Genomic DNA, 25,357 nt, shown 5'->3' on the forward strand with positions numbered 1-25,357 from the left:
AATCCTTACTCAAGTGGCTTCCAGAACCTGATTCATTCTAAAATCTTTGAAGTAAATAAAGAGAAGCTGTACTAACTTAACACTTCTTTAAGACATCTGACATGATTTCTTGCTATTCCAGTTTCATGAAGTTTTATATACTTGTTGAATTTCTTCTAACCTACATGACCCTATAAGAATTGGTGGGGTAAGGTGGGTTGTAGCTGCTGTTTCAAGCATCTTCCACATGTGATGTGTAAGTGAGGTGCAGTACTCACCGCTGACATGATAAGCTCTCCCCCCAGGTTCTGAATCTCAGCTTTAACTTGACTGCAGATCTTCAGCTGATGAGAGTAGAACTTAATCTGTTCCAGGTAGGCCAACAAGTCCTGTTTGCATGATGGATCCGGGCACTAAATATGTATGAGAGATTAAGTGAAAATATCAAAACAAAGAATTAGATCAAAGCGAGTAAACACTGAGACTACAAGTATCTTTAAGGCCCCAACTTTATTTTCATTGAGTCCCATTACTTAGACCAAACCCATGTAGATTTTGATATGCTTTCCCCATTAGCAGAGTTTATTCATGTTCCAACCTTAATTACTTCAGCATTCTAGGTCACTTCACTCGTGTCCGACTCTTTGTGACCCCATGGACTGTAGCCTGCAGGCTCCTCTGTCCATGGAATGCTCCATGTAAGAATGCTGGAGTGGGTTGCCATGCCCTCTTCTACTTCAGCATAGATAGAAGAAATAGTACAGAAATTTCCAGACATGAAATGGTACATAAAAATAATTGCCTTTAATTTATCGTAATGTTAGAAGCTTTTAAAGTTCATTTTTAGGTAAATCTAAAGAAGTATTTAAAATGCAATGATTCCTTTCTTCTAAAGTTGCTATCAGAATACTCCTTGGGACTCATAGCTCTGCATTGTCTGTCCTGTGTAATTAATATTTATATGGGCATTAAAACACATCTGTAACAGGACATATATTATGTCCTGTTACTTTCAGAATTTAGTGTTCTAATGGTCTTAGACCAAAGAAATAATTTCTATAGTAGCTAAGAGCTATGGATCTACTTGGAGACAAGGATCAGGCAGCATACATGTTTTAGAGATGTATTACTTTACCCAAAACAGTCTCCTACATTATTTTATCTTCTGTAAGGAATTTCCTGGAGCAGAGCTTAATCACAACATGATAAATATCTGTGGTCAGTATTTAATCTTTGTGTTCTTTCTCCTATACAATTAGAACAGATTTTTAAAAATCCCCAATAACTTAATTTCACTTTAAATATAATACATATTCATAAGGATATGGAAATATGAACAGTAATTTATATGCAAAGAAATTCACTACAGCATTACTTACAATAGCAAAATTTGGAAATAAATGCCCTATAATAGTGAAAAGATTAAATTAGGATACATAGCTATATAGTGTGATATTATATAGTCTCAAAAATAATATTTTCAAAGGAAAATGTTTTTGGAAAGTGAAAAAGTTCAGTATTTAAAATTTCACATGCCATATCAATCTAACTGTTTAAAAGCTGTTTTTATATTTGTGTTTAAAACAAAGTGGAAAATAAATATGTGAATGTGAAAATGGTAAATAAAAATGGTACCAGTATTTTTCACTTTTTTCATATTTTACATATCTTAATATTTATAGTCTTAAAATATATTGATGCTAGTCACTCAAGTCATGTGAAACTCTTTGTGACCACATAGACTGTAGCCTCCTCTGTCCATGGAATTCTCCAGGAAAGAATACTGGAGTGGGTTGCCATTCCTTTCTCCAGGGGATTTTCCCAACCTAGGGATCGAACTCAGGTCTCCTGCACTGCAGGCAGATTCTTTACTGATTGAGCCAGCAGGGAAGCCCTTAAAACATATTACTTCTATAACAATAAAATGTTATTACTGAAATAGTTTTAATTCTAATAACCAAAAATAAAAACTGAAAAGTAAAATGAAAGACAAGACAGCATTTCTGCTTTTGCATAGTAATTCATAAGCTAGAGTCTTAATGAAACATTTCTGAGAATTTTATTCTCTTTTATATTTGCTAAATAGACTAGTATACATAGCTCCAAAATATGTTGACAAGATGAGAACATATGACCTTTAAGTAAAAGTTATTCAACAAAGATAGCAAAGTTATAAATTCTACTGTAGAAATACTATCAATATTTAGATAGAAATGGACAGATGAGTGAATTTCTGTGTACATGGTACCCAGTCAGAGAGACAATCAGATAAGATGATAGAGAAAACTTGAATTTAGGATGTTTCTCAAGTTCTAAGGGCTTCCCTGGTGGCTCGGCAGTAAAGAATCTGCCTGCAATGCAGGAACCACAAGAGACAGGGATTCAATCCCTGTATCAGGAAGATCCTCTGGAGAAGGAAATGGCTACCCACTCCAGTATCCTTGCCTGGAGAATCCCATTGACAGAGGAGCCTGGCAGGCTACAGTCCATAGGGTGGCAAAGAGTCAGGAGCAAGACTGAAGCAACTTCACACTCAAAAAAGGAGGAAGTAAACAAACAGAACCTTGTGCTCACCAGGACCCAGGAGAAAGGAGCAGTGACCCCACAAGAGGCTGACCCAGACTTGCCCCTGAGTGTCCAGGAGTCTCCGGCAGAGGTGGGGTCAGCAGTGGTCGGATGCAGGGCCACATACACCATGAGTGTAGCAGTGCATGCGTGGGACCTTTTGAAAGGGGTCACCATTCTCTTCATTATCCCCACTGTAGTTTGGCCTCAGGTCAAATAACAGGGAGGGAACACAGCCCTGCCTTTCAATAGAAAATTGGATTAAAGATTTATTGAGCATGGCCCTGCCCATCAGAATAAGACCCACTTTCACCCTTAGTCAGGCTGTCCCATCAGGAAGCCTCCATAAGCCTCCTATCCTTCTCCATCAGAGGGCAGATAAACTGAAAAGAACAATTACAGAAAACCAACCAATCTGACCACATAGACCACAGCCTTGCCTAACTCAGTGAAACTATGAGCCATGCCATGTAGGGTCATGCAAGACACACAGGTCACGATGGAGAATTCTGACAAAATATGGTCCACTGGAGAAGGGAATGGCAAACCATTTCAGTATTCTTGCCTTGAGAATCCCATGAACAGTATGAAAAGGCAAAAAGATAGGACACTGAAAGATGAATTTCCCAGGTGCCAAATATGCTACTGGAAAAGAGTGGAGAAATAACTACAGAAATAAAGAGATGGAGTCAAAGCAAAAACAACACCCAGCTGTGGATGTGACCGGTGATGGAAGTAAAGTCCGATGCTGTAAAGAGCAATATTGCATCAGATCAGAACAGATCAGTTGCTCAGTCGTGTCCGACTCTTTGTGACCCCATGAATCACAGCACGCCAGGCCTCCCTGTCCATCACCAACTCCTGGAGTTCACTCAGACTCACGTCCATCTAGTCACTGATGCCATCCATCCATCTCATCCTCTGTCATCCCCTTCTCCTCCTGCCCCCAACCCCTCCCAGCATCAGAGTCTTTTCCAATGAGTCAACACTTCGCATGAGGTGGCCAAAGTCCTGGAGTGTCAGCTTTAGCATCATTCCTTCCAAAGAAATCCCAGGGCTGATCTCCTTCAGAATGGACTGATTGGATCTCCTTGCAGTCCAAGGGACTCTCAAGAGTCTTCTCCAACACCACAGTTCAAAAGGATCAATTTGGCGCTCAGCCTTCTTCACAGTCCAACTCTCACATCCATACATGACCACAGGAAAAACCATAGCCTTGACTAGACGAACCTTTGTTGGCAAAGTAATGTCTCTGCTTTTGAATATGCTATCTAGGTTGGTCATAACTTTCCTTCCAAGGAGGAAGCGTCTTTTAATTTCATTGCTGCAGTCACCATCTGCAGTGATTTTGGAGCCCAGAAAAATAAAGTCTGACACTGTTTCCACTGTTTCCCCATCTATTTCCCATGAAGTGGTGGGACCGGATGCCATGACCTTCGTTTTCTGAATGTTGAGTTTTAAGCCAACTTTTTCACTCTCCACTTTCACTTTCATCAAGAGGCTTTTAGTTCCTCTTCAGTTTCTGCCATAAGGGTGGTGTCATCTGCATATCTGAGGTTATTGATATTTCTCCTGGCAATCTTGATTCCAGCTTGTGTTTCTTCCAGTCCAGCGTTTCTCATGATGTACTCTGCATATAAGTTAAATAAACAGGGTGACAATATACAGCCTTGACGAACTCCTTTTCCTATTTGGAACCAGTCTGTTGTTCCATGTCCAGTTCTAACTGTTGTTTCCTGACCTGCATACAGATTTCTCAAGAGGCAGGTCAGGTGGTCTGGTATTCCCATCTCTTTCAGAATTTTCCACAGTTTATTGTGATCCACATAGTCAAAGGCTGGCATAGTCAATAAAGCAGAAATAGATGTTTTTCTGGAACTCTCTTGCTTTTTCCATGATCTAGCGGATGTTGGCAATTTGATCTCTGGTTCCTCTGCCTTTTCTTAAACCAGCTTGAACATCAGGAAGTTCCCAGTTCACATATTGCTGAAACCTGGTTGGAGAATTTTGAGCATTACTTTACTAGCGTGTGAGATGAGTGCAATTGTGCGGTAGTTTGAGCATTCTTTGACATTGCATTTCTTTGGGATTGGAATGAAAACTGACCTTTTCCAGTCCTGTGGCCACTGCTGAGTTTTCCAAATTTGCTGGCATATTGAGTGCAGCACTTTCATAGCATCATCTTTCAGGATTTGGAATAGCTCAACTGGAATTCCATCACCTCCACTAGCTTTGTTTGTGGTTATGTTTTCTAAGGCCCACTTGACTTCACATTCCAGGATGTCTGGCTCTAGTGATCACACCATCGTGATTATCTGGGTCATGAAGATCTTTTTTGTACAGTTCTTCTGTGTATTCTTGCCATCTCTTCTTAATATCATCTGCTTCTGTTAGGTCCATACCATTTCTGTCCTTTATCGAGCTCATCTTTGCATGAAATGTTCCTTTGGTATCTCTGATTTTCTTGAAGAGATCCCTAGTCTTTCCCATTCTGTTGTTTTCCTCTATTTCTTTGCATTGATCGCTGAAGAAGGCTTTCTTATCTCTTCTTGATATTCTTTGGAACTCTGCATTCAGATGCTTATATCTTTCCTTTTCTCCTTTGCTTTTCACTTCTCTTCTTTTCACAGTTATTGGTAAGGCCTCCCCAGACAGACATTTTGCTTTTTTGCATTTCTTTTTCTTGGGGATGGTGTTGATCCCTGTCTCCTGTACAATGTCACGAACCTCATTCCATAGTTCATCAGGCACTCTATCTATCAGATCTAGGCCCTTAAATCTATTTCTCACTTCCATTGTATAATCATAAGGAATTTGATTTAGGTCATACCTGAATGGTCTAGTGGTTTTCCCTACTTTCTTCAATTTCAGTCTGAATTTGGCAATAAGGAGTTCATGATCTGAGCCACAGTCAGCTCCTGGTCTTGTTTTTGCTGACTGTACAGAGCTTCTCCATCTTTGGCTGCAAAGAATATAATCAATCTGATTTCGGTGTTGACCATCTGGTGATGTATATATAGAGAGTCTTCTCTTGTGTTGTTGGAAGAGGGTGTTTGTTATGACCAGTGCATTTTCTTGGCAAAACTCTATTAGTCTTTGCCCTGCTTCATTCCGTATTCCAAGGCCAAATTTGCCTGTTACTCCAGGAATCTGGAATGTTAGGTCCATGAATCAAGGCAAACTGGAAGTTGTCAAACAGGTGATGGCAAGAGTGAACATGAACATTTTAGGAATCAGCAAAGTAAAATGGACTGGAATGGGTGAATTTATCTCAGATGACCATTATATCTACTACTATAGGCATGGATCCTTTAGAAGAAATGGAGTAGCCATCATAGTCAACAAGAGTTTGAAATGCAGTATTTGGATGCAATCTCAAAAACAAGAGAATGATCTCTGTTTGTTTCTAAGGTAAACCATTCAGTATCAAAGTAATCCAAGTCTATGCCCTGACAATAATGTTGAAGAAGCTGAAGTTAAATGGTTCTATGAAGACCTACAAGGCCTTCTAGAACTAACACCCCAAAAAGATGTCCTTTTCATTATAGGGCACTGGAATGCAAAGTAGGAAGTAAAAAAATACATGGAGTAATGGGCAAATTTGGCCCTGGTGTACATAATGAAGCAGGGCAAAGGCTAACAGAATTTTGCCAAGAGAAGGCACTGATCATAGCAAGCACCATCTTCTAATAACACAAGTGAAAATTCTACACATGGACATCACCAGATGGTCAATACTGAAGTCAGACTGACTATGTTCTTTGGAGCCAAAGATGGAGAGTTCAGTTCAGTTCAGTCATGTCCAGATCTTTGCGATTCCATGGACAGCAGCAAGCCAGGCCTCCCTGTCCATCACTAATAGAATTTATTCAAACTCATGTCCATTGTCAGTGATACTATCCAACCATCTCATCCTCTGTTGTCCCCCTCCTCCTCCTCCCTTCAATCTTTCCCAGCATCAGCGTCTTTTCAAATGAGTCAGTACCTCATATTAGGTGGCCAAAGTATTGGAATATCAGCTTCAACATCAGTCCTTCCAATGAATATCCAGGACTGATTTCCTTTAGGATGGACTGGTTGGATCTCCTTGTGGTCCAAGGGACTCAAGAGTCTTCTCCAAACCACAGTTCAAAAGCATCAATTCTTTGGCATTCAACATTCTTTATAGTCCAACTCTCACATCCATATATGATCACTGGAAAAACTATAGCCTTGGCTAGATGAACCTTTGTTAGCTAAGTAATACAAAAAATGCAAAAAGGCAAAATGCTTGTTTAAATAGGCCTTAAAAATAGCGAGAAAAGAAGAGAAGTGAAAGGCAAAGGAGAAAAGGAAAGATATACCCATTTGAATGCAAAGTTCCAAAGAATAGCAAGGAGAGATATGAAAGCCTTCCTCAGAGACCAATACAAAGAAATAGAGGAAAACAATAGAATGGGAAAGACTAGAGATCTCTTCAAGGACATTAGAGATACTAAGGGAACTTTTCATGCAAAGATGGGCACAATAAAGGACAGAAACGGTATGGACCTAACAGAAGCAGAAAATATGAAGAAGAGGTGGCAAGAATACACAGAAGAACTATACAAAAAAGATCTTCACAACACAGATAATCACGATACTGTTATTAGTCACCTAGAGCCAGACATCCTGGAATGCAAAGTCAAGTGGGCCTTAGGAAGCATCACTACAAACAGAGCTAGTGGAAGTGATAGAATTCAGGCTGAGCTGTTTCAAATCCAAAAAATAATGCTGTGAAAGTGTTGCACTCAATATGCCAGCAAATTTGGAAAACTCAGCAGTGGCCACAGGACTGGAAAAGGTCAGTTTTCATTCCAATCCCAAAAAAAAGAAATGCCAAAGAATGCTCAAACTACTGCACAATTGCACTCATCTCACACGCTAGCAAAGAAATGCTCAAAATTCTCCAAGCCAGACTTCAACAGTACATGAAACATGAACTTCCTGATGTTCAAGCTGGTTTTAGAAAAGGCAGAGGAACCAAAGATCAAATTGCCAACATCTGTTGGATCATCCAAAAAGTGAGAGAGTTTTGGAAAAACATCTATGTCTGCTTTATTGACTATGCCAAAGCCCCTGACTGTTTGGATCACAATAAACTGTGGAAAATTCTGAAAGAGATGGGAATACCAGACAACCTGACCTGTGTCCTGAGAAATCTGCATGCAGGTCAAGAAGCAGCAGTTAGAACTGGACATGCAACAACAGACTGGTTCCAAATAGTGAAAGGAGTTTGTCAAGGCTGTATATTGTCACCCTGTTTATTTAACTTGTATGCAGAGTACTTCTTGAGAAACGCTGGGCTGGAGGAAGCACAAGCTGGAATGAAGACTTCTGGGAGAAATATCAATAACCTCACGTATCCAGATGACACCACCCTTATGGCAGAAAGTGAAGAAGAACTAAAGAGCCCCTTGATGAAAGTAAAAGAGGAGAGTGAAAAAGTTGGCTTAAAATGCAACATTTAGAAAATTAAGATCATGGCATCTGGTCCCATTACTTCATGGCTAATAGATGGGGAAACAGTGGAAATAGTGACAGACTTTTTTGGGGGTTGTTCCAAAATCATTGGAGATGGTGACTGCAGCCATGAAATTAAAAGACTCTTGCTCCTTGGAAGAAAAGCAATGACTAACCTAGACAGCTTATTAAAAAGCAGAGACATTACTTTGCCAACCAAAGTCCATCTAGTCAAAGTTATGGTTTTTCCAGTATCATGTATGGATTTGAGAGTTGAACTATAAAGAAAGCTGAGCACCAAAGAATTGATGCTCTTGAACTGTGACATTGGAGAAGACTCTTGCGAGTCCCTTGGACTGTAAGGAGATCAAACCAGTTAATACTAAAGGAAATCAGTCCTGAATATTCATTGGAAGGATGAAACTGAAACTTCAAAACTCTGGTCACTTGATGAGAAGTACCGACTCATTTGAAAAGACCCTGATGCTGGGAAAGATTGAAGGTGGAAGGAGAAGGGGACAACAGAGGATGAGATATTTGGATAGCATCACCGACTCAATAATCATAGTACCTATAGCTCAGAGGGTAAAGCGTCTGCCTACAATGCGGGAGAGCCAGGTCGGGAAATCCCCTGGAGAAGGAAATGGCAACCCACTCCAGTACCCTTGCCTGGAAAAATCCCATGGACCGAGGAGCCTGGTAGGCTACAGCCCATGGGGACGCAAAGAGTTGGATATGACTGAACGACTTCACTTCACTTCACTTCACTTCACTTCACCGACTCAATGGACATGAGTTTGAGTAATCTCTGGGAGTTGGTGATGGACAGGGAGGCCTGGTGTGCTGCATTCCGTGGAGTCGCAAAGAGTCGGACATGACCGAATGACTGAACTGAACTGAACGGATAATCCCACAATTCTCATCAGGAGGATTAAATCGAAACTAAGTAAAAAGAAAGAGGAGACAAATGTAAAGGAGAAGGGCAGAGAGAGGGAGAGAAAACTTAATAGGGGAGGAAGAAAAGGAAGGGATTTCCTCCCTGGAGACAGACGGTCATGGATCTGCCTATAATACAGCAGACCCTAGTTCAGTCCCTGGGTGGGGAAGATCCCCTGGAGAAGGGATTGGCTACCCACTCCAGTATTCATGCCATGGACAGAGGAGCCTGCTGGACTACAGTCCATGGGGTTGAAAAGAGTCGGACAGGACTGAGCGACTAACACTTTCCTTTCACTTTCCCCAATTTCCAGATGAGAAATGAGAAAATCATAATAATTTTAGAAAGCATAATTTTCCCAGGATGGAGGAGTTTATGATAGAGCCAGTATTTGAATCCATATCTACTTGCTTTCAAATCTATTTTATTTTCAGTCACAGAACTTAAGAGAATTTGGAGTGATTTTTTTTTTTTTCTTCAAATCACAGATTACTGTGGTTTACATGGTTCCAAGGAAAAAGAAGTTTTATGGTAACACTATGTCTATTTTGAAGTAAAGATTACTTAGATTTTTATTAAATTCAAAGATTAACTATCTAGAATTACTTATAACAATGAAAGGCAAGACAATTTATTTATTTATTTTTTTACCATGACAGAAAGTTGATCTTTATTAGGTGTTTTATTTGTGTGAATGGCACAGGTGCTGTGCTAAGTCCTTTACATGTATAAAATAGTATTCACAGTGCCATTTCACTTAGATCTAATTATTGTCATATTGTCATTTGCAAGACAGAGTATATGATTTGTGTAAAAAATTGAATTGAGTTTTCTCTGTTTCATTCACTACACAATGATCTCTTCTATATGAAATTCATTGAAAACATTGTTTTGTCTATCCTGAGTAATAAAGGCTCTTATCTATTCTTTGTTCTTATGGATGGACTCAATAATAACCTTTGACACATACAGTGTTTTATTTGTCACATATTATTCCAGGTTCTTTATCTATATTAGCTCTCACACAACTTCATTATCTCCTTTACCAAAGGAGTTAAGTGAGTCATAGAGAAGCTAAGTTACTTGCCCAATTAATAAGTGATGAAGTTGGTATACAAACTCACATGATCTGGCCTCACTCCCTACTTGTAATGTCTCCAGACAATATTAGTCTTCCTGCCAGTTTTATCTTATACAGTGAATAGTAAATTGCCACTCTGGTTTGTAAATTGGTTTCTAAAACTGACATTTTTACCTGTATATTATAAATAGGATTATTGTGAATTTGTTCCTTAAAGACAAACACCATATAACTTCTGCCCTGGAGAAGGAAATGACAACCCATTCCAATATTCTTGACTGGAGAATTCCATGGACATAGGACCCTGGCCAGGCTACAGTCCATGGTGTTGCAAAGAGTTGGACACGACTGAGCGACTCTCATTCACTCACTCATATAACTTCTGATAAAACCAAACTTGAAAATTAATAGTTAGATTCTTAACTGATAAACAATGTTGCAATCACCCAAGCTTAAGAAAAATCTACAGTCTCTCTTGAGAGACTTTCATACCATGCTAGCAGAGTAATTCTGTTAAGCAAATAATGACACAAATGAGTAGAAAATTTGAACTTTTGAAATTAAAAGTTACTTGACTCTGATTTACCCTTCATTCCCAGAATTGATGAGAATCTTGGTTATACCTAAAGATGGTAGTCAATTTTATAACTAAAGTATTTTTAAAAATTCCATACTATAAAATGTGTTATAAGTCTTCTTTTCTATTGACATTTGCAAAGTCTTTCTGAGTCAGTTTTAGCAGCCTAGAAGCAGAATCAGGAGAATGTATCATCTCTACTTTAAGAACCTGTTGTTTTACTATTTGCCCAACCTCCATTATTAAAATCAAATTATGTTTTCCCCAGATTTTATATATTTACATAAAACTAATTGCAAAAGTTTGGGACTTAGATGTGTAGAATATTCTTATCCTTTAGTTTAAAAAAATTTTTTTTTCATAAAAATACTTGGAATACTGCTAGAGATTTTCAGGCAAACTGAGTGGTAGAATGTCATCATACACTTTGGTTATTATTTCCCAGTTTATTAAGTTAGGAGATGTTAACTAGGACATCTGGTTTGTGTTTCAATGCATGGATTTTTTGTTTAAATTAAGTTTTATAACCATGAGGACACTCGCTACAGACAAGCAGATGACATGTCAGTTTAAGAGGTTTTGTCACATTAAACTGGCTTTCTCTTCTAGTTAAGATGTTTTGTACCAACGCAGGATATATCATTTAGTAGCAAGAGGAAAACTGAAGAATATTTATTACCTTTCAGTTTGAATTTTAAGGATGAATTAGCAAAATGAATACTTTAAAGACCTTTATGCCATAAGTTTAGCTTTTTTTTTTTTTTGCCCATAATAGAGTATAAACTTTATTTAAGACATATGTAAAATGATTTTTGAAATTACAGACAATAGTTTAAATTCTGCTAGCTGGCAAAGTTTGTTAAGGGAAAGTATCAGTTGTCACTGTGAATTTCTAGAATAGATATTTTAAGCAATTCATGATAGCAGAAACATTTTGTGTCCATGACCTTTCTCTTTCCACAGGGCTCATGTCTCCACCTGTACTCCAGCCCAGAGGCTGTCTCATTTCACCTTCCTCAGTCACACATCATCAGTGATCCCATCTTTTTCTGTACTTTTAATGTCTTCTAACCTTGAATCTGTCAACATAAAGTCCCTCAAAACAAAATCCCTCCCTCAACCCTGTAATTCCATCTTTCTCTCCTCATGAACATGTTTTTTTTTTTTTCAATGCCACTCCTATTGGTGTCCTGAGTTTCCATTTTGGGCATCTTTTCACTCTCAGCCTCTACTTGGATAATAGTATATGCTACTCTGGCTTCACCTACCACTTATAAAATAAACATGACTAAATTTCTACCATCCAGCCCTGTCTTCAGAAAATCCATCTACGTATTGTGTTTACCCAGCCCATTTCATGGTCTTATCAACATTTCACTCTCAACACATATAGCCCTCAACTATCTCATACTCCATGTTGCCTACCATTTTTCCTATTCTATTAACTATCTAAATTAAGAGTGCTTCCTCTGTCTCACTCATCTATTGAATTTGGTCAGTCATTAGTTTGAGATGATTCTACATCCAGAAATCTCAGTATACTTGGAACATTTCTCTTCTTCATTACACCTATCATTGCTGCTCTCTAATAAACTAAGGTTTCTAAAACACAGAAGTGAAGGGTATGGTAAAACAGACAAACAAATAAACAAACAAACCAAAAAAAAAAAAAAAAAAAACAGTGGAACACTTTTAGGATGCGCTGGAGGACAACACTAGATTGGGGGTGCTGACTTGTGAGAGTTTTAACTTGGGAAATTATAGTTTGGCATTTTTCCATGCATAAATGTTGTTTTACCATAACTTATATATGCTGCTTAGATTTTGTCATATATTCTTTTCCAGTAGTCATGTATGGATGTGAGAGTTGGACTACAAAGAAAGCTGAGAGCTGAAGAATTGATGCTTTTGAACTGTGGTGTTGGAGAAGACTCTTGAGAGTCCCTTGGACTGCAAGGAGATCCAACCAGTCCATCCTAAAGGAGATGTTCATCCTGGGTGTTCATTGGAAGGACTGATGTTGAAGCTGAAACTCCAATACTTTGGCCACCTGATTCAAAGAGCTGACTCATTTGAAAAGACCATGATGCTGGGAAAGATTGAGGGCAGGAGGAGAAGGGGACGACAGAGGATGAGATGGCTGGATGGCATCACTGACTTGATGGACGTGAATTTGGTGAGTTGGTGATGGACAGGGAGGCCTGGCGTGCTGCGGTTCACGGGGTTGCAAAATGTTGGAAATGACTGAGCAACTGAACTGAACTGAACTGAACTTATTTAGACTTAAATGGTCTTGAGGTTAAGGCTGCTTTAAATCCATTTTTAGTTTCAACTAGGTTTGAGCATACAACCAGTGAGAAAATGCTATCAGCAATATATATTTTGAATACTAATAACAATGAAAAACAAAGATGTTTCCCATCTTCATCAAAGCTCCTTTCCTTTAGTATTAATAGGTGTAAAGTTCTGGCATAACCTACTTTTAGCATTCTGCTGACTTCCATGAGAAATTCTCAGGACTGACTTCCTTATGTGTTAGATCACAACCCCAAAACATCATGTCTCTCCCTGAAACCTGAAACTTGAACTCAAGTGCTACTTGGATAAAAATAAACTTACAAGAATGTTTTATCCTTTATAAAGAATATGTATGTGGAAAGAATGGTGGATCCGTGGTGGATTCATGTTGATGTATGGCAATACCAATACAATATTGTAAAGTAATTAGCCTCCAATTAAAATAAATACATTTATATTTTTAAAAAAAGAAAAGAAAAAGAATGGTGGAAAGGTAATGCAGACACATTTTGATTTGGGGGGAAATTTTGGTTAACTCAGCCAGCCCTTTGTAAGAAGAAACATTCCTCTTCTTTCTTATTCTCCTCTTATACCCAATAGCTCCCTCCTCCTAGACCCTGAAACACCTTATTTTTGGTAGTTAGGGCTATAGTTTTGCATACATGAAATAAAACTAATATATAATCGCCTTCAAAGCATTTAATAATTTGTTTTAATGAGAAAGCCTCTGCCTTCAATGCAGAAGACCCGGGTTTGATCCCTGGGTCAGGAAGATCCCCTGGAGAAGGAATTGGCAACCCACTCCAGTACTCTTGCCTGGAAAATTCCATGGGCTACAATCCTTAGGGTCGCAAAGAGTCGGACACGACTGAGCGACTTCATTCACTTTAATGAGAAAATTACAAAGATCTACTAAAAAATAGTAAAGCAGCATGCCTTCTAACAGACTATTACTTCAAGGATGCAAACAGATAAAATATTTCAGTATTTGTCTATTCCTGTTTAATCCTGAGAACTTTCTACGCATTGATTTTTATAAAGTAAAGGTTCATTAACCTGGAGAACAAATTGAGGCATTAACTTTTCTTCTCAAAATAAATTTCAGGCAAATAACAGTGTCAAAATACAAATAATGCCACAAGATGCATCTGGGAGTTTTATCCTTAACAGACATGTTAGAATGACATAATGAATGTTTCAGAAGCTTCTTTTTAGTGTAGTTTTATTACATGTTTTAACTCTCAGAATATCAGTAGGAAACAATTCAAATAAGGCTAATCACCAACAATATTTTGTCAAATATTAACATAAATTATACTTGCAGATTGTTTGTTCATAGGTGAGTGTATCAGGTATAATTTGCCTTGAAATTCTTCATTTTGTTTTTTTAAATGTCACTTTCTTAAATTAGCATTGGTTTTCAATATATTTAACAATGAAAATTCATTTTAATTGTGTCTAGTTACGATTAGGTGGGAGTACCCAGTCAATATCTGGATACTTTTGCATTGGAAAATTTACATTGAAGGAGTATTAGGTTTCAGACACAATATTCAGGATTTACAACGTCCAATTTTGTCCTCCTCCTGTGCAAAACACTTTAGCAGATGTTCATTTTTATTGTGTTTCCTATTCATCACTTTTCTGTTTGTGATAGGTTGCTTTTGTAACTGAGATCTTTCAATGTATTATTCCTACCTTGTGAGGCATTACCAGTTCATCTAATTTAGAATATCTGCTAAATGATAAATTAGAGTGAAGAGTCAAATAATAGAAAAAGATATGTACCAATAGTTTGGAATCCTAGATTTCTAAGAAGACTACTTCTTCAATTTGTCATCCTCTTTATTCATGAGGAAAATGTTTAATAATTGTGATAAGTAACATCATTCTGACCCTCAGGAATAATCTGGCTAATGGAGATAGGATTTGTACCAGAGTTCTGTAAAACTTAAACAACATGGTCTTAGATGGCATATGCAATCTACCATAGCATCTCAACACAATTAGGGAGGCCTGGTGTGCTGCAGTCCATGGGGTCACAAAGAGTTGGACATGACTGAGCGACTGAACTGAACTGATAAAACCCAAGAAAAGTTGGGTGATTGGGACAAGTAAGTCTATATGAAGCTTCTATATGCTAAAACAGATTTTCATTCACCTCTTCCTAGTTCAGTTCAGTTCAGTTCAGTTGCTCAGTCATGTCCAACTCTTTGCGACCCCATGAATTGCAGCACGCCAGGCCTCTGTGTCTGTCACCAACACCCAAAGTTCATGCAAACTCATATCCATCGAGTCGGTGATGACATCCAGCCATCTCATCATCTGTGGTCCTCTTTTCCTCCTGCCCCCAATCCCTCCCAGCATCAGAGTCTTTTCCAATGAGTCAACTCTTCTCATGAGGTGGCCAAAGTATTGGAGTTTCAGCTTTAGCATCATTCATTGCAAAGAACACCCAGGGCTGATCTTTATAATGGACTGGTTGGATCTCCTTGCAGTCCAAGGCACCTTCAAGAGTATTCTCCAATACCACAGTTCAAAAGGATCAATTCTTCGGTGCTCAGCTTTCTTCACAGTCCAACTCTCACATCCATACATGACCACTGGAAAAACCATAGCCTTGACTAGATGGACCTTTGTTGGCAAAGTAATGTCTCTGCTTTTGAATATGCTATCTAGGTTGGTCATAACTTTCCTTCCAAGGAGTAAGCGTCTTTTAATTTCATGGCTGCAGTTACCATCTGCAGTGATTTTGGAGCCCAAAAATAAAGTCTGACACTGTTTCCACTGTTTCCCCATCTATTTCCCATGAAGTGATGCGACCAGATGCCATGATTTTCATTTTCTGAATGTTGAGCTTTAAGCCAACTTTTTCACTCTCCTCTTTCACTTTCATCAAAAGGCTTTTTAGTTCCTCTTCACTTTCTGCCATAAGGGTGGTGTCATCTGCATATCTGAAGTTATTGATATTCTGCTATTTCTGCTTTATTGAGTATGCCAAAGCCTTTGACTGTGTGGATCACAATAAACTGTGGAAAAATTCTGAAAGAAATGGGAATACCAGACCACCTGACCTACCTCCTGAGAAACCTGTATGCAGGTCAGGAAACAACAGTTAAAACTGGACATGGAACAACAGACTGGTTCCAAATAGGAAAAGGAGTACGTCAAGGCTGTATATTGTCACCCTGCTTATTTAACTTATATGCAGAGTACATCATGAGAAATGCTGGGCTGGAAGAAGCACAAGCTGGAATTAAGACTGCTAGGAGAAATATCAATAACCTCTTTGTAGTTACCTAGTGGAAATGCCAAAGTAGTAAGTTGCGTATGGTAATAGACAAGAACTAGTATGGGGGTATTGTGGGGTGGGCGAATGACAAATTAGAGAACAATAATACCAGGGAAGTTCTCACACTGTTGTGAAGGTACTAGACCCCATATCAGACTTCTTTTTTAAAGTCTCTGATGCTAGAAAAGATTGAGTGCAGGAGAAGGGGGGTGACAGAAGATGAAATGATTGGATGGCATCACTGACTCAATGGACATGAGTTTGAGCAATATCTGGGAGATAGTGAAGGACAAGGAAGCCTGGCATGCTACAGTCCATGCGATTGTAGAGTCTGAGATGACTTAGTGATTGAACAACAATAAACACAATACACTTATGTTTAAGGGAATAAGGCAGGGAAGAAAGGTTTAAAAAAAAATCCAGGAAGGCTGAATATAAGCCTCCATCAATCTGATTTTATTCTATTCTACATATGAACTTCGAAACTTGATAGAATGAAATGAAATTGGCCCAACTACATAAAATATAAACAAGTCCATGTTGGATGGAATTAGAAATTAATGAATGTTTGACCTTCTGACACTCTAGCAAAATGCAGACTGTAAAGTGTCATAAAATTGTTAAAATTTTTTGAGCTATTAGATTGTTCAAAGTTAAAAGCAAGCAATGTTCTGGCTTTCCTGGTGGCTCAATTGGTAAAGAATCTGCATGCAATGCAGGAGACCAAGGTTCAGTTCCCGGGCTGGGGAGATCCCCTGGAGAAGGGACTGGCAACCCACTTCAGTACCCTTGCCTGGAGAATTCCATGGACAGAGAAGCCTGGTGTGCTGTGGTCCATGGAGTCACAAAGAGTCAGGCACGACTGAGCAACTAAGCACACACAACCATGTTCTGGAAGATTTTTTTCATAATACCATTGACAATGTAAAAATTACCTTGCTGATTTATATTATTAACTTTTATTCCAAAAACAATTTCAATAATTATTTTTGTCTAAATTTTTGTTATTCTATCATACAGTATCTGAAGCATAATCATAACCTTCCCAGATAATCACTATAATGAGTCAGTTTCCTTTCTTTCAATTCTGTTTCTTCACAACCCTATTTATTTTGAACAAAATTATATCATATGAAACTACTTTATTATATGAAATGGAAAAGGCCAGAGAGAGAGTCATCTATAATTCTTCATTAGTCAGTGACTCCTTCTTTAAGCTTTTTTTAAAATGTCAAAGTTATAGGGAAGTGAGAAAATACTTTTGCTTTCTTCCATGTAATTTGAATAATGCTAAAAAACAATAGCATAATTTAATACAGCTATAATTTTATACAGCTACATAATTTAATACAGTAGTATCTTCAAGGTGACCTAATCCAATTAAAAAGACTACTTAAGAAAAAAAGAACAACTTCAAAGTGACACAATTATTTGAACTTTGAAAACTGTGCATTCTAAAATAAACAGAAGCACACTGGTTTTTAAAAGTTATGAGAACAAATAAATCTGTTTAATATATTATGGTTTCATTTATTCTGCTACTATTAATACTTTACCTCATAAAAGTGAATGCAATGATTCTAAAATATAGAAACCATGGGCAGATCTGGGCTTTAGTCATTTATTCATAATGAATCTTGAATTATGTTACAATAGAGTTTGTTTTTAACTGTAAAGGCTGAATATTAAAAGGGTTAATAAAATGCTCACAATGCTTAAAGTAGCAAGATACTGAAAAACATATATACTACATATATGAATATATTTCACGACTGCTTTAAAATATTTGTCTGTTATTATTTTTCTTTATTTTTCCTCCTTTATATCCCAAAATATAATATCTAAGAAGAGAACATTCAAGTTCCAAGAAAAGGAGGATAAAAAGATTAAATAATAAGAAGCAGCCGGATAAAGTTTCTCTTACAGTATATACGCAAGAAAAATATGAAGTAGTTTCAGATTGAAAAAGAAAAGTGCTTTTTTCATCAAAGGGGCATAAATATGTATTGTGCTGTGCTTAGTCACTCAGTTGTGTCTGACTCTTTTTAACCCTATGAACTGTAGCCCGCCAGGCTTCTCTGTCCATGGGGATTCTCCAAGCAAGAATACTGGAGTGTGTTGCCATGCCCTCCTCCAGGAGATCATCCCAACCCAGGGATCAAACCCAGGTCTTCCACATTGCAGGTGCATTCTTTACCATCTGAGCCACCAGGGAAACCCAAAACACCGGAGTGGGTAGCCTGTCCCTTCTCCAGGGGATCTTCCTGACCCAGGAATTGAACCAGGGTCTCTTGCATTGCAGGAGGATTCTTTACCAGCTGAATTACCAGGGAAGCCCCCAAACATGTATTATGGGGTTGAATAATATAAAACCTACCAAGGAATATTATATCTCTGTCTGAAATATTAACTGAATATCTGAGTACATTAACTAAAGAAACTGACAGATTTTTCCAATTAAAGTTAAGCAAAAGGTACCTAAGCAAAAGGTAACTCTAATGATGTAGCTGCATCTTAGAAAACTGGAAGAGAGACATAAGAAAGCTAAAGAAAACAAAGCATTGGGAGCACCTGTAAGGATTATACACCTCCTACATTTTATATATTCACTTCATTACTTTACTAATTACAATTTGTCTTGTAGTTTTATGTAGAATATCAGAGCATATTGCTAACACAGAAAACCTAAGATAATTTTGAAAAGTATTGATTTTTAAAGAGCAAAAATAAGAAATCTGAGGTATTAAGGAAAAAAATACTAACATTGGGTATTACAGCCAACTAAAATAATTTGAGTATATTTGTAACTCAGAAGTTGATAATTTAGAATAATTTGAATATGTTTAAAGCTCAAAAAATGTTTGACTAATCAAGCCATAAATAATAATAATGATGATGATAATGATAATAGTAATAATAATAATGCTATGCTAAGTCACTTCAGTCGTGTCCGACTCTGTGCGACCCCATAGACGGCAGCCCACCAGGCTCCCCCATCCCTGGGATTCTCCAGGCAAGAACACTGGAGTGGGTTGCCATTTCCTTCTCCAATGCATGAAAGTGAAAAGTGAAATTGAAGTTGCTCAGTCGTGTCCGACTCTTAGCGACCCCATGGATTGCAGCCTAACAGGCTCCTCCAGACATGGGATTTTCCAAGAGCCTCAATAAATAATTGTCTCAATAAATTTTCCAATAGTTGTGTATTAATTAAACAAAAAATAATTCAATAATAGTTTAGGAAACAACAGTCTAACAGAGTAAAAATTCAACTTTGTTCTAATCAATATCAAATGACAGAAAGCAATTAGCATGGGCTTTTATTACATTCATTTATAGAGAACTCACCTGGTTGGCAATCTGCCGAGCAAGGGCATCCATCCTTGATCCTGATTCTGATATCATTTTAGCTGCATAGATCACATCAGTTGTATGCTTCAGTGGTCCTTTGCCCCTTAAAGTAAAAGAATGCATGTTTGTTGATGTGGTTCATGCTAAGACACAAATACACACCCAGATTTGCACCTCGAAGTATAACCCATTGGCTTTCCATATTTCAGTTTTAAACAGCCCATGATTAGATTCCAGTATGATTTTTTTTTTTTTTAATGAAGACCTATTGTGTTAACACTCAGGATATTCTTCCAAGAAGATGGACTCCATTTGATCTTCAGTCCCATGAACTTCTTACAATAAACCTCAGCCTAAAGATACTTTTGGTGGATGCAAATCTCATAAGGCAAAGATACTCTCCTCATTCTAGGAGGAAACATGAGATTTTGAACAATTTATATGTTTAACAGTACATTTTGATTAGCAGGTATGTTTTTAATCCTCCTCTTTTTAGTCCTTTTTTTATGGTCTTTAGGTTAAGTGCTCTTTATCAAATTTACTCTCCTCCACAATTAGTTCAAAGTAAAATCATAGTTACTGTTGTTCAGTCATTATATTTGGCAAAACTAATATAGTTATGTAAAGTTTAAAAATAAAATAAAATTAAAAAAAAAATTGTGTTCAACTTTGTGACCCCATGGACCACAGCACACCAGGCTTACCTGTGCTTCACTGTCTTCCAGAGTTTGCTCAATTCATGTTTATTGAGTCACTGATACTATCTAAACATCTCATTCTCTGGCACACTCTTCTTTTGCCTTCAATCTTTCTCAGCATCAGAGTCTTTTCCAATGAGTCAGCTCTTTGCATCAGGTGGCCAGAATATTGGAAGTTCAGCATCAGTTCTTCCAATGAATATTCAGGGTTGATTTACAACTGACTGGTTTGATCTCCTTGCTGTCCAAGGGACTCTCAAGAGTCTTCTCCAGCATCACAATTCAAAAGCATCACTTCTTTGGTGCTGGGCCTTCAATTGGTCCAATTCTTACATCTGTATATGATTACTGGAAAAACCATAGCTTGACTATACGGACCTTTGTCAGCAAAGTGGAGTCACATTACCTTGGGCTGTTTCCCCACAACAGGCTGCTTACTATTTGTGAGTCAAGCAAAATAAATATCCACTTCATATCTTAGTTTCCTTGGTGATACATAATAGGAGCACCCACCACATGGAGTAATTCTAGGGGCCACACGAGCTAATTTCTACAAAGTGCTCAAAAAATAGCTTTAAATGAAGTAAGCATTTTAATGAGCTTTTATTTCTGTCGTTGTTATTTTAAGATAGTTTTGTTTTCTAATGCCATGCAATAAAAGTTGGGCTTATTTAGGGATGTGCAACATAGTTAAGAAGAAGTGCACTTCTTAAATAGTTGGAATGGAATAAGGAGATATTTTTCTGTCTTTTCATCCCTCAAAAATAAATGAATCACTGACCTGAATGAACATCACTGTTCCATCCACCTAAAACTATTCCTCTTATTTCCAATTTCTAATCATCTACTGAATGCCAACATACTGGCATTTCCAATTATGTGGCTTATGCTCCTTGTTCCTAGCAGAGGATAGGACCCTGAAGAAATCACTCACTAATGCAATTGTTTTGATGCTTTCCCGGGAACAAGAAGAGTGAGGAAGATGGGAAGAAGGAATATGCTGGTCAGGGTGAGGAAAGGAAGATTCTGAGAGTCCAGAATACAATGGAGTTGAAAAGAAGCAGAGTAAAAACTATTTGTCCAGTATTTTATTTACATCTTAGACCTATCTTGAGGGTAGATGCCCTGATGCTAAACCTAATAAGATGTGTTGTTAGAGAAAAATCCCTGTTCACTTAAGAGACCATTCTATACTAATACAAAATAGAGGGATTCATGCAAAGGAAAATGATCAGAGTATTGTACAACAGAAAACCTGAACATCAAATCAATAGTAACTGGTATTTCCAAAAGACCCTTTCACTGTACATTTTTCATACTGCGTCTCAAATTCATTATAAGCAAGTTTTCCTGTAAAAATGGAACATCACGGTTAAAAGGATGAAAACCTGGCCTCAGTACATGGTTATCATCATATTTCTCCTCTTTGAATCTGCCAACACAGGCTGCTTTGAATTTTTTCTAAAAAAATCACCATTCATTATTACAATTTTTTTGCATTGCTCTTATCAAATTCACTTTATACATCAGTCAGGATTAGATGTTATGTACACGGTTATGTTCAAGAAAGGCACTGCATTTCATTATGCCTATGCATCTCCAGAGAAAGTTAAACTTACATAAAGCTAAGTTCCCGAAAGGCAGTGCATCAATTTTCAAGGTCTTGAACAATGGACAAAGGTTGTTTCTAAGAAGAGCGGCTAATGCTCACTTAGCTTAAGCAATGGACAAAGCATTCTAAGGGATGTAGCTAATGTACACTTCCCCTCAAAATAATGTATTTCCCCATATAAAACCCTAGGCAGATGAAAAGGAAATTACCTCAAACTTTAAATACACACCTTGTTATGAGACTACTATCTTAAACACATGTAGAACTTAAAATTAACAATAATATATTATGACAGACTACAATTATTCTCTTCCTCATGCTTCTAATTAAATGTATTGCCTGGCAAGCTTCCTACTGATTGCCAAACAAAATATACATTTTACAAATGATTCCACATTATGCCAAGTTCCAGAGGAAGCAGCAATTACTGAAACTATGATAAATTTTTAACATTCTCAGCCTGAAATGTGCTATGTAATGAAGGCTTTTTAAATTGGAAAATACATTCAAAGGTTGTTTTCTGCTTTCATTTTCATAATGGGTTTTCAGGATCTCCTGTCAGCAAATTATGTCTTAAATCATTGAGTTTGGATCATACAAAGAAAGATACCCAGAGGAGGAGGGGGATATTTTAAGGAAACCAGAGGCCAGAAATCTTTCATAAATAGTGGTTACAATAATAATCTATCTCTTCAAAAAGGAGGGCAGATCAAGCTCTGGAGTAGACAGTTTGCCAGTTAATCATTAAATTATATGTTAGAAGGTATAATGAGAAAGGCTGCAATAATCCAGTGATGTTGAGGCCACTGACAATTTTATTAATGCAAGTGAAAGGGATACCTTTTGAAACTTGATTTATTGGTGCAACAGAAACCTCTCAGCCATTTTAGATTTGGCCCCAACCTTGAATTTCACTGTCTCCTTGTCCTCTCTCAGGTTTTGACATCCATCCCCCTCCCCCTTTCTTTATCTTGATTAGTATGAGAAACAAGAAGATGATATAGCTCATCAGTAACAGTTCAATTAACTAGAAATCTAGTTTAATTACAGAACCATATCATAGAAATTTTGAGGACTTATTTTATCTTTTTCAGGGACAGAATGTCTTTGAAATGACTTGCATTTTCTGCTACTGATTAAAAATAAAACAAAATGGTTAATTATATCTTTTGCACTTTGTAGCCCCTAAATCTCTGAAGCTCCAATACTTTGGCCACCTGATGTGAAGACCCGACTTATTGGAAAAGATTCTGATGCTGGGAAAGGTTGAGAGCAGTAGGAAAAGGTGGCGACAGAGGATGAGATGGTTGGATGACATCACTGACTCAATAGATTTGAGTTTGAGCAATATCTGGAAGTCAGAGGAGCCTGGCATTCTGCAGTCCATGGGGTCACAAACAGTCAGACACAGCTTAGAGAGTGAATAGCAATAACAAATTTTTGCTAACACAGTATCATTTCCTCTATGAAGGCTGACAACTTCCCCTTTAATTCTTTTTTCCTCTATCTTTATATAAAATAAAACTCATGACATTGTGGTTAACTCAAGAGATGGAAACAATGATATATGATGATATCTATATCTTATGATCCATAATAGTAGTTAATACACTTAGTATTTTTTATGTGCTAGGTACTATCAGAGGAGAGTGAAAAAGCTGGCTTAAAACTCAACATTCAAAAAACTATGATCATGGCATCTGGACTCATTGGAAAAGACTCTGATGCTGGGAAAGATTAAAGGCAGGAGGAGAAGGGAACAATAGAGGATTAGATAGTTTGATGGCATCACTGACTCAATGCACGTGAGTTTGAACAAGCTCCAGCAGTTGGTGATGGACCTCAAAGTCTGGCATGCTGCAATCCATAGGGTCGCACAGAGTTGGACACGACTGAGGGACTGAACTGAACTCAGCTGAAGGTACTATACCAAGGGAAGCCTGTGGCTCAGCAGTAAAGAATCCACTAGAGATGCAGGAGATGGTTTGATCCCTGGATTGAGAATAACCCCTCAAGGAGGAAATGGCAATCGAGTATTCTTCCCAGGAAAATCTAATGGACAGAGGAGTCAGGCAGACTGCAGTCCAAAGGGTCACAGAGTTGGGCACGACGGAGCAACTGAACATACACACAAGTACTGTCCCATACAAAGACTAATTTTTATAATAATTCTCTAAGTTTAGAATTATCCTTATCCTTATCTTACAGATGAGACATTTGAGGGATGGAGACATTAAATATATATTTTATCAAGTTGCACAGCTAATAGGTATTGGAGACAGGATCTGAACTCATGCATTCTGGCCATAGGATCTTTTGTAATGACCAGTTTACACTATTTCCAATGAAATATACTAAGATGACACTAAAATATTTTAAAAGGTCTCCTTAGACATTGGTGCGAGTTACCAAGACTGAAACAGAGAGCAAGTGGCAAGGTGGCTCCCCAACAGTGATTTACTCCTACATAGCAACCTCAAGGAACACAAACCAAATCTGTGTCCCAGTCCCAATTAAATAAAAATGAACTATATAACATAGGCTTTTTGAGTTTTGTCAAAATGTTGAAATAACACCAGTAGCCTACAGTCTTGAGATTTCTTTCTTGAGATATTACAACTTTTATTTCCGATCTTAGTACCCTCTCTCTTTCTCCCTGGATTCTAATCACTAAATTCAAACCTCAATTATTATAAATGCCATACTAGACAAGAGACTGAATGCTGACTTTATTTATAACAAATAGGTTTCTATATTATAAATCATTTTCTTACCTAAGAATCTCAGCTTTAGACATAGCTATTTAGACTTATCTTAGACACGGTTATTTCATTCTAACACTCAAATTTAGTGCTGCAATAAAGTAGAGTGAAATGAATATAGACTTGGGAAATACATTTTGTCTTCATCCTAATACTTATTAGATATGAAGGTTTAGGTAGATACTTTGTTGGTCTGAGCTTATTGTCTCTTTGTATAAGTAATGATAGTGTTACTTGCCACACAGTCAGGATGCATAAAATTACGTATTTTACACAATATGGGGCACTCATTAGGTGCTCAGCCGATTTTACTTTTTATTTTTCTAATGCCTTTACAAAGGATATTTTATTAAAATGTATCCTTTTTATTTTGAGAATTATAGCAATTGACAGACAGTATAAACCGACTTGAGTTCCTTGCTGACAGTGTAACTCTGTACAGCCTTGTCCATAATATTATTTCACTGAGAAAAACAATACAAATATAAACCTGCAAGTTTTGTCTGTGTATACTTGTTATTGTTGTTCAAGGTTGTCCTTTAACTCCATATAGAGAGTCAAATTACATTTAATGACAGATCTTTTGGTGCTATAAATGTCCCAAGATTAATGATTTAGCTCTACAAGGGTACTGGCAGAATTCTCTTGTTTGTAATTCTGACTTCAGATACAAAAGAAAAAAGTAATTATCATGGAAGCAGCTGAAAATGACGAGATAAAGAGAGGT

General features: G+C 37.5%; 1 protein-coding gene across 7 annotated transcripts in view; it reads right to left on the reverse strand.

Moving 5' to 3' along the window:
• Positions 1-25,357, reverse strand: part of CTNNA3 (catenin alpha 3) — a 1,922,732-nt gene that overhangs the window by 70,204 nt on the left and 1,827,171 nt on the right. For all 7 annotated transcript variants that reach the window (XM_025285111.3, XM_025285110.3, XM_044942173.2 and 4 more), the window contains 2 exons: positions 19,556-19,661; positions 258-392 (listed from right to left, as the gene is read on the reverse strand). In XM_025285111.3, the coding sequence (XP_025140896.3) occupies positions 258-392; positions 19,556-19,661 (241 nt within the window). The remainder of the gene's footprint in view (positions 1-257; positions 393-19,555; positions 19,662-25,357) is intronic.

The sequence above is a fragment of the Bubalus bubalis genome, chromosome 4 (assembly GCF_019923935.1).
Source record: "Bubalus bubalis isolate 160015118507 breed Murrah chromosome 4, NDDB_SH_1, whole genome shotgun sequence".
In the NCBI taxonomy this organism is placed as follows: domain Eukaryota; kingdom Metazoa; phylum Chordata; class Mammalia; order Artiodactyla; family Bovidae; genus Bubalus; species Bubalus bubalis.